The sequence below is a fragment of the Rhinopithecus bieti genome, unplaced genomic scaffold (assembly GCF_001698545.2).
Source record: "Rhinopithecus bieti isolate Rb0 unplaced genomic scaffold, ASM169854v2 scaffold_61117, whole genome shotgun sequence".
Taxonomy (NCBI): domain Eukaryota; kingdom Metazoa; phylum Chordata; class Mammalia; order Primates; family Cercopithecidae; genus Rhinopithecus; species Rhinopithecus bieti.
The window spans coordinates 3,715,389-3,733,224 of record NW_016824934.1 but is presented as its reverse complement, the minus strand read 5'-3'; the positions used below and the strand labels follow the sequence as shown (position 1 = coordinate 3,733,224).

Genomic DNA, 17,836 nt, shown 5'->3' with positions numbered 1-17,836 from the left:
AGAAGCAATAAATCAGATAAGGGAATATGGCATTTCCTAAAAGTGGAGATGTTGTTAGAGCAAAATTTCATGAGAAGACAATACAGTAATACACTTTATTATCTAAAATAGAACATGTATTAAGAAGCGATTCTTGTTCTGTGTTCCTTGTAGCCCAATACAGATTTGATCTGTTTGTGGTAAAGCAAGCTTTTCTGGATTGTGTTCTGGTTTTATTTATATTCCAGTCAGCGAAACAGGAATGTCTGGTTAAGCAATTATACCTTTAAAAACGCACACATGCCCACACACACAAAACCCCACAAAATCTACTACATGTTTTACTTCAGTTTTCTTTACTTTGAACTCAAATCATTGTATAACATTCGTGAGGCCAACCATAAGATTACAGTGATGTGGATTCTGTAATAAGCTGTTTCAGGCACATTTTTATGTTTAAAATAATTTCTTAATTAAATGATTGGAAAGGCCCACTGAAAATATGTGATCTCAATGAAAAAGTTTTTTAACTTAATATGAATCTTACGTGATTTTAAATAATGGCAAGTGATGAAAGATTAGGCATCTTTATAGTTGGAGGAAGCCTTTCTTTTGTAGAAGGCAGCAAGGGGATATGGTTAAAGAGAATATGGTAGGGTAGCTACCCATTATACTGTTGGTCATCTTTGTTGTTGTTTTAATATTTGAAAGTACCTTCTTGCCTCTCCCTTAATTATTTGCCTTAAAATCTCAGCAAGAAAACAAATATTTGAATTTCCCATAATCCAGATGGCCTTTTTCAACTTCTGGAGAAAGCTTATAGTTGCTGACAAAATAAATATTTGGACTACAGAAAACCTTTGTATTTTATAATTTGATTCTTTATCTGCTGTAACTAAATAGCTAATCAATAAGTATTTGTTGTTATTACTGTATGCAAGGCATATATGTTCTGTGTGAGTAAGTACAACAGACACTTAAATACACCCAGGACTGGAATTTAATTATTTAATAATTTAGATTTGGACTGCGATTTAGATTTAATATGCTGTAAATATTTCATAGAATATGTAGCTATGAGGTTTTCATCTGGAAAATGTCTTATCAAAACATGGCTAGTATTTCATGTTTTAAAAAATTAGTGGAAGGTTAACAAATATTGTTAGTTATTCTGAGCACAGGAAATTGACCATGAGGTTTTTAAATTCACATGTTTTATTAATGGGTAGGCAGGTAACATGATGATTAGGAGTTCTGGCATCAGATTACTGGGTTGAAATCCTGGCTCTGTCACTTGCTAGTGAGGATGAAATAATAAAATCCCTCTAAAATATCTAGCTCAGCACCTGACATGTGGTTATTACTTAATTAATGTGACAGGCATTTGTGAGCCTGTAACATTAGAAAATAAATAGTTTAGTGACTATAAAGAAATAGTTTAACGACTATATTTTTAGCCTTCAATAGTGCAAATTCCATTATTTATTTGAGTTCTCATATATTAGAGAATATGCTAATTGTCTCAGTTTTATTTTCTTCTGCCCAGCAGTCTTTCAATTGGTGGAGTGGACCATTAATTTGTTTCTCTAGTATTTCATTATACCAATTTAGGGTAGTTGGATTTCACATAATTTTCAATCCTGTCTGACATTTCAGATGACAGTAGAAAGAAAATGTAGCATTTGTAGATCTCTCCGTGTACCCTGCATGGGGCTTGGCACTGTCATATGAGTAACTTAATCCTCACAGCCATAGTGCAAGGTAGGTTTCACTCCCATTATATACACTAGAAAGTCAAAGTGTGAGAGGGGAGGAATACATATCTTGCTTAGCATTACTCAGGTGGGAAGAGAAAGACTTCAGATTCATGTGAGAGCCCCACGGCACCATGTTCTTTTCTTTGCTGGAGACTAAAACATAGCTTTTCTTTTTAAAAAATGGTCATAGCTTAGGTCTCTTTGGAATAGCTAAAGTAGTTATATTTCATTTCTTTCCCCACATTGTTTTAATTAAATGCCTTGACCATTGTGGTGGTGTCTGTATTTTAGGCCATAATTTATTTGTAAGAGAATATTTAAAGCTAATATGCAATGCTTTTGTCCCTAACAAATCCACACATGCCTTTAAACTATGGACTTCAGTGCTACAATCTTTAAAAAGATTTGAACCAAATAATCAAGTCTCTTCTAGGACTCTTATTTCTTATGAAGGTAAAAAGGAAAATTGATATAAAGTATTTTAAATAACTTAATTTGGAGATTTTGAATTTTAGACACCTGAGATTGTCTTTGAAACAATTTAAAGTTGTTTTAAAATATTTGTACTTATTCCCATCAGACACCAGATAAATGAGGAATTGTTGTATTTAACAATTTTGGGTTTTTTTTTTTTTTTCAGTTTTACCAGGTTAGAAATTTAATATTTGTGAAATATGTATATTCATTTCCTAAAGTCACAGATGCTACAGATAATTCTTTCATAAGTTGAAACTAGAAATCATAGGATTATAACTACTTGAATTACTGCAAAATGCTGGAGGTAGATTAAAACTAAGATTATGGATTTGATTGCTTGAAGAGCTGCAGGTTTTTACATTAATTGGTATTTCCATTACCAAAGGGATGATACTGTGTTTTAGACCAAAATAAAATACTAATTTATATGAATATGGTTTATGTTTCAGGCATGAGAAAAATGTGTTAACACTTAACTGGCATGAAATGATTTTGGATTTAAAAGGCATGTTCATTGTAGGGTAATCATGTTGATAATGCTCTGCTAACAGGACTTTCATGTGAGAGAGAATAATGCTGGCCAAGTTAAGTTAACTCGTTTGCATGAGTTGTGACCAGGACCTTTTAGTGTCATTTTAACAATTCCAGACCAGGAACTACACACCCCTTCGCAAATAACTCTTCCTAAAGTAGTAGTCTTCGTCACAGAAGAGTGTATACATGGATGAGTGCAGGTTTTTAACTAGAGAAATGTATCATGATGAGTAGATTCATTTGTGCATGTATTCCTGTATCAGACAATGACATTTACTTTAGAAATATCTGGAACAACATACTGTTCAAGACCAATTTTGGAGGAGATTATAAATGATTATTTATAACCAGTAGGTCAGCAGGCTTCGGAAGATGAACTCTCTCAGTCATGCAAATGCAAATTTGTGATAAGCACAATCAAAACATTGAAAAGTAGCTCTTGAGAGATTGAGAACTAGATTTTATCTTCTTTTTTATCTGGAGAGAGAGACAGTAATCCTAATGGTCGTGAGTTGTTCTAAATGTCTGCAGGTGTTCTGATTTGCAGATAGGTCAGTTTCTCCATGTTATCTGTGACAGTGTAAATCTCCCCCAAAATTATAAGTAATATTTATTATATTGGAACACATTTTTAAGAATTTATACTAAAATGTATCCAAAATTAAATAATTTAATCTTAGTTTACACCTTTAACTGCTGGGTTAAGGTAGGAGCTCAATAAATAGTTTTGAATGAATGGAGTCATTCATATGAGCCTTGAAAAATTAACACAAATGCCTACCAATGATTAGTTTAAAACCACTATCTGTACTTATTTTGTTTCTTAAAATTTATGAAAAATGACAGCTAGCAGCAGGGAATCATTCCTCCTCCTGAGGTGAGGCTACAGATGGTTAACATAATGCCAGTATATTGTATAGCTCCTGAATTTGCTCTTGTAACAGACATTGCACATGAAGAACAGCATGTATTAAAGATGATTGCTTTACGGCCGGGCGCGGTGGCTCACGCCTGTAATCCCAGCACTTTGGGAGGCCGAGGCGGGTGGATCACGAGGTCGGGAGATTGAGACCATCCTGGCTAACACAGTGAAACCCTGTCTCTACTAAAAATACAAAAAAATTAGCCAGGCGTGGTGACAGGCACCTGCAGTCCCAGCTACTCGGGAGGCTGAGGCAGGAGAATGGCATGAATCCAGGAGGTGGAGCTTGCAGTGAGCCGAGATTGTGCCATTGCACTCCAGCCTGGGCGACAGAGTGAGACTCCGTCTCAAAAAAAAAAAAAAAAAAGATGATTGCTTTATAAGGGTAAGGGAATAGTTCCTACCACTTCCTACCACACAGTATAACATATTACTCATGAACTATTTGTTCTAAACTGCCGATTCTACTTATTACATAGTAGTGTCAGTGACCGAGAAATACTGTTCGTGTAAGTTTAATTTTTTCAAGTTAAAACATGTAATATACAGAATACTGATACATGGTACTTTATAGCTTTCATGACAAATTTTAAGAGATTACTTCAGCCTTGCATTTTAAGGATAGTAGGTACTTCTGTCCCTGTTTTGTAGATTGAGAAACGGAGGCTCAGATGTTAAAATGAGCTGGCCAAGGTCACTTAACATCTGATATACCACTTATTTTTTAAATAGATTTTTCTTCTTCGTGGTAATTTTAATAATTTTACCCACTTGAGTTGTAATATATTTGATTATACACCATAGGTTGTTTCTTCTATTTACTGGCTAAAAAATTTTTTAATTTATAAAAAACTCTCACTATATTGCCCAGGCTGGCCTCCAGTGCTTGGGCCCTTGTCATTTAGGTGGCAAACACTTGTGAATGACTTCCTTTACATGAATGCCTTTGTTCTAAGTTTTCTATTTTCTTGAAACAAAATAATTATATAAAGCCATCTCAGATTACCATAATTTAGAGAAATCTTTATAGCACTGCAGCTGAATTATGTGTTTAATAGATACCACTTTTTAAAAAAATCCTATTTGTGGCATGAAGAACGTTGAATAGAAACATTTCTATATGTGAGATAAGGAAATAGTTTTAAAGGAAAACCTTAGGATCTAATTATGAAAATACATGATTAAGCTAGGATTTATAAATGAATTCTGTTGCCATAGTGTAGTTTTAAAATTTTTAGAATAATTATAAGGAAATCAGTAGGAAATTGCTTGAGGAATAGTTCTTAGTGGGCAGCCTCTCTCCTTTTGCTGTTCCCTATTTTGATAATCTGTTTTGATTTTCAAAAATCATGAAAACTGCCCTTAAAGAAATTCTTGAGTCGGAGTTTCTCTCTGTCGCCCAGGCTGGAGTGCAGTGGCATGATCTCTGTTCACTGCAAGCTCCGCCTCCTGGGTTCAGGCCATTCTTCGGGTTCAGGCCATTCTTCTGCCTCAGCCTCCCAAGTAGCTGGGACGACAGGCGCCCGCCACCACACCCGGCTAAGTTTTTGTACTTTACGTAGAGATGGGGTTTCACTGTGTTAGCCAGGATGGTCTCGATCTCCTGACCTCGTGATCCACCTGCCTCGGCCTCCCAAAGTGCTGGGATTACAGCCATGAGCCACCACACCTGGCCCCTAGAAATTCTCTTTTAAAAAATGACAGTGTTACAATTAAGAAATGCTTATTTCAGGAAAGCCAAGCAGGTACTCTTGTAAGTACAATGACTGACCCATCTTTACCAGTCCTCAAAGCCAGTCCACATTTTAGTTTGCTGATGGCATGCACTTCTTGATTTACATAACATGAATAACCAAGCCGTAACCCTTCATTAGATAAAATTTTTTAACATTTCATTTTTGGCATTCTGTTGGTGGTGAAGTGTGGCAGCTGTTTAAAGAATGTGTGTGATGGTATGTATGTGTTTGAGAACAAAGAGCCATACTGAAATTACAAAATGATTAAAGTACACTTTAGTAACCCAAATTGGAATCTAGCTGGGATTCATGAGGGATCACTATTCTCCCTATACTTTAACAGGGAGCTGTTTTAACAGAGTATAGGGACTCATACTTTGCCAATGACTAGTAGACTCTCAGCATAAACAGAGGAAAGAGTATTATCCCAAATGTTTACATAGGGTAGTAAATGAAAACTACCAAGGTAAAAAGTTCAGTGCTTTACGTAGATAGTAAACTATGCATAATATTTTATTTGTAACCCCATGTGTTAAGGGACACTGTTAAAGCAACAATCATTTAAAAGTAACAACCAACAAACTGGTATTTAATTTGGTATTTTAAATAGTTAAAAATCAAATGGAAACACTGTCTAAAGTAACTAAGATAATTCATAACAAAACCCATTAATCCAAGCTCTACTTATTGTAAATAGAATTCACCATGAGCTAACCTAAAATGTACCTGTGGAGATAAAACAAGAGTGTAAGTTAGCAAAGTATTAAATAAGATTTCAGGGAGCCCCTAAATTTATTTTTAAGAACTTTAGAACTAATTCTCTATATGCAAACACTGATTAACTCAAATTTCTTGTAAGTGCATTCATACATGGCCTTATTTGAGGCAGTGTATTTGTATTCACTAGCAAAATTCATGTCAATAAAATATTTTTGAAGCAGTTTATTTCCCAGATATTTCACTAGCTTAAAATAGTCATTTCAGTGATTAATCTGATTTTCTGTTGAAACCTAAGCTTTTAATGAAGACATGCATCTAAAATAAGGCAGTTTTCTCTAGTCTGCTTATTAACAGAAAACAAGTCTTTGGTTTTAGTTGAAGTGACAGGAAGGATTTTGCAAAAGACTAAGGAACCAAAGCAATTGAAAAGCTCTTGATAAGCAATAGGGAACTCTAAACCCATCAAGGTCAGTAGAGTACCTAAGGCACCTCAGCTTCAGATGCGACAGTCATCTTTGCTTAGAGTTCTGATAATCTATATACATGATTTTTACCATCTCGAGAATGTGAAACTGAAAAAGTAACGTCCAACAATGATTACTGTGAATAAGAAAATTATTGTGATAAATGGGAGAGACGCTGGAGACCTCTGTTCTACCTCCCATATTTATAATGAGGAAACCAAAACCCAGTCACGAAACAGGTGACACCAGTTGGTGTCGACAAATTCCTAATCTGTTTCTGTTAGGGCAGGACAAATTCTAGACTTTTAACTTTGAATGGCTAGTAAACCAAGCGTGAAGGGTTTCAGAGATACGAATTGGAGCCCCCCCAAAAAAATCCTCATAAATCCCCAAAGGCAAGTTCGAAATGTATAATAGTTTACTGTTGTAATTCCTTTATACCATGTGTTGGACAACTTAGCTAATATGTTAATTGATTTATACAATTCCTTTCAATTTTATCTAAAAATAGCAGACCAAAATTAAATAAGAAAGTTACATAAGATTCCATTTGAGCATACATAAGGCCATGATACTTAATGTGAACCACCATTTCTTGGAAGAAAGAAGACATCCAAATGTCTGATGCAGAGAGAAAGTTCCTGGCCAGTCGTCCAGTAGACTCTCTCCACTCTTCAATGGAAAGGTGATGCTTGTATTTTTAAAAATCTCTACAAAGCTCACATACAACAAGACAGTACATCCTAGATTTGTGACTGATATGAGCATTTAAGGCTGTCATTTTCAAGTATAAAAGTTTAGTGTTCCATTACCCAATCTGTGCAGTAGACATAGCTATAAGCTTAAGTCATGTGAATTAACAGAAGCCCACCGAAGACATTTAAAAAATTATAATTTAGGCAACAGCAAGTTTAAATGTAGGAAAGGCTAGAAAAAAATGTGTAGATGAGATTGTTTCTCTAAAATGCATTAGGTTGTTCACAATGAAGCTTTGTCTAACACCATTATCTGATGCATGGCATATGCAATAAGGCAGATCCACAGCAGACCAAACAAGGAAGCTGAATTAGGTAATAGAACTAGTAATTAAGATGGTTCACCTCTAACACAGTTCTGTGGCCTGTTCCCCCCAGAGAAAGATTAGAAATGGCTCCAGTGTACCAAATAAGCTTCACAGAAGAACACGAAAATTTTTCTCCAACTTTTTTTTTTTTTAAGCAGAGCCTTTCACTTAGGGACCAACACATGCACTGCTTGTAGATTAAATAATTCAAAATTAATTACTTCTAGCCTAATGTAATATGGCTGGAGAAAATGGGTCTCTGGAAGCCGGTATTTTGTTTAACTTACATTCTAGATGTGTATATAGTTGTCATTCTATAACTTCTGCTGTGGTTCCAACATCTATATCTGAAAGGTGGAAGCAGCTGCTCTGTTACAATTTTCACGTAACATGCTTGGATTCTAGGTCTTCCCTCTTTAACACAACTTAAAGTTTCTTGTGGTTTGGTCAACATACACAATTCTCATTTCATTTGATGTACACAGCCAAAGTGGGAATTAAAAAAAAAAAAATTACCAACTAGTTCAGAGAGCTAAATTGAGTCCAGCATTATGGCAAAGTCTGACCCAAAATTTTAATTTGTAATTTTAGCATATGTCTCATGCACTTTGGGGAGCGTCAAACTAAATCTACAATTGCCAGAGCCTTGTTACAGTTTAATGCACATTAACTGAAATGTGTACATTTTTAGTGTTCATGATAAATGCAATTATGACCTTATTACACTTTTGGCATTCTTTAAGAAAGCACATTAAGCTTTAATATAGAAATATTTAGGTTACACTTGTGCTCAAGTAATAATAAAAACATTTGTTCTTTTTTGATCTCATACATTCTCTCCTCAGGTATGGCCCATCTCCTGTACGCTTGGAGCGACCTTTGGCTATGTGGCTGGCCTTGTTGTTTCACCACTCTGGATATACTGGAATAGAAAGCAACTTACATACAAGAACAATTAACTGGAGCGAAGGGAGATACTTCTTTGTGCAGATTCTGTAAGGGCTGTGCAGAAATGTGTATGGTCAAAGCCAAGCAGTTCCATTTACAGCACTGTTTTTTATGTAGTTACAACATGATGTGATTGTAGCTTTTTAAACTATGAAACCCCTGAGAGATTGTACCTTCTAGTTGAAATAAAGTATTTATAATAGATTGTGGCTTCAGATGCTGCTTACTGCTTCTTAAACCTTTAAGGAACATTCTTAATAACCTTTATAGAATTCTGAGGACAGGTTTTGTTTTCTTTCAAGTTTTGAACTGCTTCATTACCTATAAAAGGTCTGGGTATAGCTGTAGCATTTCATTTGCTTTCTGAGAGAAATGGACAGTTTCCTTGGCCACTGAAGATGTTTCTCACGTAATTAAACAACAGTTTATACATCTTGATCCTATTCTTTTTTTTACAGTGTGTTTCTTTGGAGTTAAAATGGCTATGATAGCCTCATCAAAAACAGTCTTCAATCCCTTCTGGGTTAAAGCTGAACATTCCACATAGCAGCATGCTCCTATCTGGGAGGGAGAAAAAAATCACAAATATATAAAATCATGTTTATACAATTGGCATGACATAAGCACATCATTATAAAGAAAATTATAAAATACAGCTATGCAGAAAGAATACATTCATTGTCCATGTTCATAACCCCCGAGAGGGGAATTTTAAAATACTAGTGTATGTCCTTCCAGACTTTCTATGAAAAATTATTTCATTCACCACATATTTACTGGGTATCTACTATATGTCAAACACTGTTTAGGTCCTGGGGATATATCAGTGAACTGAACAAAAGAGCAGAGTCCCTGCTATGTGGCGTCCACATGTGCTGACAACTGCTGGGTGAGAGGCACACGGGAGGGAATACAGAGCAGATGGTGGCAAATGCTGTGGGGAAAAAGCAGAGTGAGGGAGGCAGGGAGTGCTGAGGACAGTGGTAGTGGGGGTCGGGGGAGGCTTCTCAATGGGGAAGTTTGAGCAGTGAGGGATACCTAGTGGAAGAGCTCCAGGCAGATAGATCCTGATGCAGGAGTATGCCTGGAGTAGTCAAGGAACAGGATCACACTGAGAAAGTGGTATTTGAGCAGAGACCTGAAAAGAGTGAAAGAATGAATCATATCCATAGGGAAGAACATTCCAGGCAGAGGGAGCAGCAAAAGTACAAAGGTTCTCAGAACTTTGAGGGAACAGCAAGGAGACCAGGAGGCCTGGGGATCAATGAGTAAGGCAGAGAGGGAACAGAGGCTTGTAGGCCACAGTGCGGACTTTGGCGTTTAATCTGAGCTGGGGACCAGAGGATTCTGAGCACAGCGGTGACATGATTGGGCTTACATTTTTAAGACTTACCCTGGCTGCTGTGTTGAGAACAGATGACCATGGGGCATAGGCAGAAGCAGAAAGGTGAGTTGGAAGCTATTCCAGTAAAGCAGGCCAGAGATGGAGGAGGCCTGAACCAAGTGATAGAGGGAAGAGATAAAAAAAAGTGTCTGGATTCTGGATATGTTCTGAAGGTATGTTGTGCCAAAGGCTAGATGTGTGGTGTGAGAGAAAGAGCAAGGGCAAGTATAACCTCAGGCCTTTTTTCTTTTTTTTGAGACAGAGTTTCACTCTTGTTGCCCAGGCTGGAGCACAATGGTTTGATAGCGGCTCACCACAACCTTCACCTTCTAGGTTCAAGCGATTCTCCTGCCTCAGCTTCCCAACTAGGTGGGATTACCAGGCATGTGCCACCACACCCAGCTAATTTTGTATTAGTAGAGATGGGGTTTTTCCATGTTGGTCAGGCTGGTCTCCAACTCCCAACCTCAGGTGATCTGCCCACCTCAGGCTCCCAAAGTGCTGGGATTACAGGCGTGAGCTACCACGCCCAGCTGAGGGCTTTTGACCTGAGTAACTGGGAGGACAGCCTTGGAGAAAGAAGAATCATATCTTAGACATGTTGATTTTGAGATACTCAGCCACCTAGATGGACTTGGTGAGTAAACAGCTGGATGACCAAATTGAGAATTTAGGAAAGAGGTCCAGGCTGGAGATGAAAGTCTAGGAATCTTTGGTTATAGACTGTGCGAGCCACAAGACTGACAGAAGCTCATTTAGGCCTAGGGAGTGTAGCTATAGAAGACGACATCCACAAAGCTGAGTGCTCATCCCTGGGGCCCTCCAACCAGGGACCAAGGAGGTAAAGAGATGGAGCAGAGTCCAATGAGAGGGGAGAAAAACCAAGAGAGGCCAAGTGAAGAAAGTTTCAAGAAGGATGCAACTGTGCCAAATGCTGATGAGTCTAGAAATGAGATCATATTGTTTTGCAACTACTTTTTTCCCTTTAGCTACATAACAAATATGAAATCTTAACAGATATTTTAGTATGAAGTTTTAATAGATTGGAATTTCTGCCATTATAAACAATTCAGCATCTTTGTAGCTCTCTTTAAGCACATCCCTAATAATTTACTTTTATTATTAAATATAAATGGCCAAATTATAATTTTATATATGAGGTACAAAGCAGTATCTTCTCTATATATACATATACACACACACACAAGTGAAATGATTAAATCAACATAATTAACATCTATCACCTTAAATACCATTTTGTGTGGTGAGAACATTTAAAATTTACTCTTTTAGCAATTTTGAAATATGCAGTCCCCCTTTTTTGTTTTTTGTTTTTTTTTGAGAAAGGGTCTCACTCTGTCATCCAGGCTGGTGTGCAATGGCACTATCTTGGCTCACTGCAACCTCCACCTCCTGGGCTCAAGTGATCCTCCTGCCTCAGCCCCCAAGTAGCTGGGACTACAGGCATGCGCCACCATGCCCGGCTTTTTTTTTATTTTGGTGAAGATGGGGTTTCACCATGTTGTCCAGGCGGGTCTCCCAATTCCTGGGTTCAAATGATCTACCCACTTTGGCCTTCCAAAAGTGCTGGGATTACAGGTGTGAGCCACTGCGCCCAGCACCACCATTATTAACTATAGTTAGCATGCTGTGCAGTGTATCTCAAAAAAGGCATATTCCTCCTGTCTAACACTGTACCCTTTGACCAACATCCTAATGATTTGCTTAGGATAAACTCTTACATATGGAATTGCTTGATCAAAAGTGTCCATGATTTTAAGGATTTTGCATATTGTCAAGATTGCTTTGATTCAACGACCAGTACAACAGGGTGTCCATTTTACTACACCCTTGGAATAGCAGGTATTATAATTAATTTCTCATTTTTTGCCAATTCTATAGGTGCAAATTGAGCTTACATTTGACTGCTAATAAGTTTGAACATATTTCCTATCTTCAATGGCAATCTGCATTTTGGGAGGTGAATTTTTCATTGTTAGCCCATTTTTCTATTGGAATCTGTGTCTTCTGATTAACTCATATGCAAGAGGTTCCTATATACTAAGGATGTTAACCCATTTTTCTGCCATCCATCTCAGTTTATATGACTTTTCATTTTATATCTGGCATTTGATGTGGTATTAAGTTTTTATACAGTTAAATCATTAATATTTTCATTTATGACTTTTATCTTTATAACGTTTAGAAATTCCTTCTCTCCCCAAGATTACAAAATTGAATACATGGAATTTCTGAAGTGATTTGTTAGTAAAGCCATTTATTTTTTGCTTTAGGAAAAACTGTCCTCCAAAACTTTTCTCGCTTTCTTTTGTCTCCTGATATTACATTTTAAAAGACTATATATGGGCTGGGCACAGTGGCTCACACCTGTAATCCCAACACTTTGGGAGGATGAGGCAGGCGGATCATGAGGTCAGGAGATGGAGACCATCCTGCCTAACACGGTGAAACCCCGTCTCTACTAAAAATGAAAAAAAAAAAAAAATTAGGCGTGGTGGCGGGCACCTGTAGTCCCAGCTACTTGGGAGGCTGAGGCAGGAGAATGGCGTGAACACAGGAGGCGGAGCTTGTAGTGAGCTGAGATCCAGCCACTGCACTCCAGTCTGGGCGACAGAGTGAGACTTCGTCTCAAACAAACAAACAAACAAAAAAGACCATATATGGATTCTGTTTTCACAAAAGTCCTGTTGAAATCACAACATGTAAAAAAATAGAATCCAATAATGTTAAGGCCAAATGGGAAAAAAGGGGACAAAGTAAACCTAGCTTTGGGGCACAAAGGAAGATAAGCTACAAGGTATTGCATGCATCACTGTTTTATAGATACTTTTAGAACTTTCGTATTTTCTATCCTTTTTTCATAAAAAGATTGGAGAAATTTCAACACATTTCTTTGCAAACCTAGTCATCATTTTTTTGGTTTTAACCACAAATTGAAACTGTCATCCTAGGTGGCTCCACTGTCTAACTCAATGAGTCTTAAGAGAGCTGATTTGGCACAGTGCAAATGTTTAAGTAATGAAGAAGGGTTGAAAGTAGTGACATGTATTTCTGATGCTTTTTTCCATATGTGACGTTTTAGGAAAATATCACTGGCAATGTAGTACAGGTGTAAGAGCCTCAGCCCAGGAGTCAGGCTTTGGACTGAAACCCAAGTCTGCCATTTATTACCTGCAGGATCTTGGGGTAATTATCTGACATCTCCAAGCCTCCACTCTCTCTTCTGTATAACAGGGGAAACAGACCTACCTCACTGAGTTCATGCAAGGATTAAATGAGATAATGCATGTAAAGCACTCAGCACAGTGCCTGGCATACAGTAAATGCACAATAAATGTTAGCTTCTATTGTTATCTTAGCGTCTTTTACATTCATGCTTAAATTCTGTAAGTGTTCCATTACCTCTTTTGCTAGTTTCTGTCCTTGTTCCACACATATAGGTTTTTCTTTCATATCATTCAGTCTTGCTAAAGTTTTGGGGTCATCTCGGAGATCAATCTAATTAAGAAAGGTCAATAATGTCCGATAATATTAGAAATCCTTAAAGAAAAAGCATGTAATCCCACTTAATCCCCACATACCAAAAAAAGATTAAACAAAAGAACTTAATTTTTAAAAACCAGGAATATAATTGCTTTCTTTTGGCACAATTTTTTCCAAAAATATGATCGAACTCATTAACTTGCAGCTGAGATTAAACACTTAACATCATTTGCTCAGCTTTGGGACTGTTTATCTGAGAGCAACCCCTAAGACAGGCCAAAGAGCTTATTCTAAAATGAGGAAACTCAAACCAGACGTACCTGAGTTCCTATTAATAAAAAGGGTACATTTGGTGCGTATTCCTTAAGTTCCGGTACCCACTCCTCTTTCACATTTTGAAATGAGGCTGGATTTACCACCGAGAAGCATATAAGGAAGACATCGGTCATTGGGTAAGATAAAGGCCTCAGACGGTCATAGTCTTCCTAAGGAACAAAGAAAAGCCTCATTATGTATTTACATTTCTGTTGTGTACTAATAATATGTACATTAGATTACATGGTCAAAGATGCAAATTCAGGACTACTCCACTAGTGGAATGTATGGCACTCTATGTAAAATCAGATAACTCTGTTTTTGTTATTCTTCCTTGTGAAGTTCTGAACACCCGTGAAGTAAAAAAAAAAAAATGACAATATCATTAACAATGACAATGAAAACTTTGGAAAAATACATTATGATCACTAATGCTGTCACTAAAACATTTTAACTAAAAGTTTGCACAAAGAATTGAATATAGCTAGACATTGCCTAAGTATTACAATTTATAATAACTAATACATACTGAATATTTACTATGTGTCAGGCACTAGTCTATATGCTCTCTCATGGATTACTTATTTAATCCTTATAACAACAATATGACACAAGTACCCTGAATCCTGACTTTCATTTGAGTAAACTGAAGCACAGAAGTTAAATTACTTGTGTAAGGATGTACAGCCAGTAAGTCAAGGAGCTGAGATTCAAATCCTGCCAGTTTTTACTCCAGAGTCTATACTCTTAACCACTATACAGCTTCACTGAGACCTTCAAGCTTTGCTTTCCTTGTTTCTATAGTTTTATTAATTCTGTGTGTGTGTGAAAACTTAAAGAGAAACATATACAGTAAATCCACCAGAATCCTCCTTTACTCTCCAACTTCCATTCCCTCTACCTAATATTTTCATGTTTATTCTTCCAATTCTTTTTCTATGCATGAATATACCAATAACTGTACATATTCGTACATCTGTATATAAAATGAAATCATGCAGTACTTGCTGTTCTGCACTTTGTCTTGGACATCTTTCTAAATTAGAATACGTTAGACTACCATATCATTTTACACTGTTGCTTCAGAGTCCCCAGAACAGCGACACTCCTGATGGTTATTTTAGTCTCTTATCACAAAAGGCAGTGAATATGCTTTTTTGCATAGACTATTTTATGTGACACAAAATTCTACTTATTTACATTCTCGAGAGTGAACAGAGTCCGGATTCCATTTTTGGCATAGCTAGACTCTCATCTGGTTTCAAAGAAACTTTATTTTTAGCCTGGGCCACCTCCCCTCTTAAATGACTCGCTTCACTACAGAACTACACAAATGTGGAACTAAGGGAATATTAAAAACATCATCTTCCACTTGGAGTTTCAGCAGTAGTATTTCCCTCATGGAACAATTTTCCTTTCATGCAATTTTCTGACATTTTTCATAATATAACTTTCAACTCAAGTATGTTAATGTCTCAGCCCCTTGACTGGTGGGTAGCCCTTTCGTTTCTCTGCGATGCTTTTGGAGAGCACACCTATAATCGGGAGCTGTGGGCATGAAAAGATTGCTCAGGTGTTGGCTATCACAGGATAACAGGGGAAATGCCACCCCCAATCTTCTGCAACTTTTATGTTTTAAAGTGGATGCCTCTAAATGGTTTTGATTAAAGCAGTGCTCTGGTGTTAAGAAATTCACAACGAAGAAATCAAATAGGGTGGGTGTGAAACATGTTACACCCCCACACAGTCACTAGAGGAAGACTTCTTGAAATGTTAACGTTTTAAAAATCAGTTTGTGTTAAACAGTACGACTGGGTGCCTTATATGAAGTTTCTGGGCTCTACTGCCTGTTTCAAACTGCAAGTCCATAAAAGAAAAAAAGAAAGAAAGAAAGAAACAGTATTTCATCTTAGCATCCCACCCAGCAACTCCATACTTCGGAGCAAACCTGCAGTTGGCATGGCTGGGTAATGGGGTGTTCTCATTAAAAAGCACTCCTCATCCATATTGAGATTTCCAGTTTTCACAGACATAGGAATGGGGAAACTATCCCATAGGATTATGAGGAATAAATGAAACAATGCAACTAAAGCACTCCGCATAGCACCTGGTACGTCAAAGAACTCTTTCAATGCTTTACCATAAATTCTTTATCCCATGGGAAACCGAGTCTCTTATTCCTCTGCAAATCCACGCGGGGTCCCCTGAGTGCCACACTTGCCTCAGCTTTGCAGCTCCCTCCAATCACAAAGAAGTCTTTTAGTAAGAAATAAAATCAAAACACACAAAACTCAGGTCTCTTGAGACAGTATAATTTTCAGATGAATAAAAGAGAATGATATATTATTCCTGTACTAATTAGTCACTTAGCCTTAAGACTATTTAAAATGTAACAAAAATGGATTTATATTTAAGAAAGCCAAATTAGAGATTTTAATGGAAATTTTACTTTTCAAGCAAGTTTACCTCCTCAGGGAAACAGAAGTGTGCACTCTTTCTCTAGTGAGAGATGACAAGAAATAAAAACTAATTGAATGCCATGTTCTCTAGAGATGTTTCACAATATTAATCCAAATATTTTACAGAAGGTAAACATATTGTACAGATTCCTTTCATTACCACAGTGAATCCTGACTTTCCTCTGTGAGAGACATGTGGGCACAAAGGAGGACAATTAGACCAATCATTTCTAGATATTTCTTGAATTGCAGGTTTTGTTTGAATAATTAAAATGTGAAAAACTGGGGCTATTACAAAATAAAACACACACGTATGTTTAGACCTCCTTGGAGAGAAATTTACTTCTTAAGTCTGAACTATGTAAAATGAATTTCTTCTGCCTATCATCTCTGGCTAAATAATTGGCAGTTAGTGGCTGGGCATGGTGGCTCGTGCCTGTAATCCCAGCACTTTGGGAGGCCAAGGTGGGACTCTTGAGGTCAGGAGTCTGAGACCAGCCTGGCCAATATGGTGAAACACCATCTTTACTAAAAATACAAAAATGATCTGGGCGTGGTGGTGCACACCTGTAATCCCAGCTATTCGGGAGGCTGAGGCAGGAGAATCACTTGAACCCAGGAGGCAGAGGTTGCAGTGAGCAGAGATTGTGCCACTGCACTACAGCATGGACAACAGAGCTAGACACAGTCTCAAAAAGAAAAAAAGAAAAAAAAAGGCAGTTAATATAAGAATGAGACCTTTCTACTTCTATCCAGCTGAGTAATTAGAAGTCTAATAATAGCAAATTTAGAAAATAAATTATCCCCTGTGCATACTGTACCCTGCATCATATAAAATGGTTTATATCCATCACACAGTATCCTGAGTGAATTTAATATGAAATGTGGGATTTGGGAATGAATAAGTGGAAGTGTGCAGAATCTTTCATCTCAAGCCATATATTTTATATTTGAGAACACAAAGAAGTCAAATGTAGAGCAACTGCCCTTACTTTTAAAAGATCAACTTATCAAAGTCACAACTTCTCACAGCCAACTCTCCAGTGTCCTCCTAATTAACAAACCAATTATATTTTAGTTCTAATTTTAAAATGTAGGTATTTAAACATTTCAGCGTGGTAACTAGAACATTCTCAGGAGTAGAGAAAAGTGTATTAAAGACAACTGTTCAACATCAAAACAATGAAAGAACTGGTGAGTTTAGTCAACATGGCTGTTGGACTGCATGGCAGACTCTTTAGCTTCTTACCAATTGGCTAAGTACCAGAAGTATCAAGTTTTTAAGTGTGTTCTGGCAGTTTAGTGATCAGGCTCTCCCTCATTGAAGAGTCCTCGATATGTGATAATGACAACCTTACTTCAAAAATATCACACACGGCCAGGTGTGGTGGCTCACACCTGTAATCCCAGCAAACTTTGGGAGGCTGAGGTGAGAAGACTGCTTGAGTCCAGGAGTTTGAGACCAGTCTTCCCAATGTGGTGAAATCCTGTCTCTACTAAAAATACAAAAATTAGCTGGGCATGGTGGCACATGCCTCTAGTCCCAACTACTCAGGAGGCTGAGGTGGGTGGAT

General features: G+C 37.2%; 2 protein-coding genes across 4 annotated transcripts in view; one reads left to right on the top strand and one right to left on the bottom strand.

Moving 5' to 3' along the window:
* The window catches only part of PIGF (phosphatidylinositol glycan anchor biosynthesis class F), a 36,541-nt gene extending 27,729 nt beyond the window's left edge, over window positions 1–8,812 (top strand). The window contains exon 6 of one of the 3 annotated variants that reach the window (XM_017862723.1): window positions 8,498–8,812. In XM_017862723.1, the coding sequence (XP_017718212.1) occupies window positions 8,498–8,611 (114 nt within the window). In that variant the 3' untranslated portion in view covers window positions 8,612–8,812. Of the gene's footprint in view, window positions 1–1,635; window positions 1,788–8,497 lie in introns of those variants that run through there. The other 2 variants (XM_017862722.1, XM_017862724.1) reach the window with 2 other exon arrangements.
* RHOQ (ras homolog family member Q) overlaps window positions 6,985–17,836 on the bottom strand; it is a 41,609-nt gene continuing 30,757 nt past the window's right edge. Inside the window, exons 4-6 of the mRNA XM_017862694.1 lie at window positions 13,809–13,973; window positions 13,408–13,503; window positions 6,985–9,161 (exon numbers count right to left, since the gene is read on the bottom strand). Coding sequence (XP_017718183.1) covers window positions 9,006–9,161; window positions 13,408–13,503; window positions 13,809–13,973 — 417 coding nt within the window. The 3' untranslated portion in view covers window positions 6,985–9,005. The remainder of the gene's footprint in view (window positions 9,162–13,407; window positions 13,504–13,808; window positions 13,974–17,836) is intronic.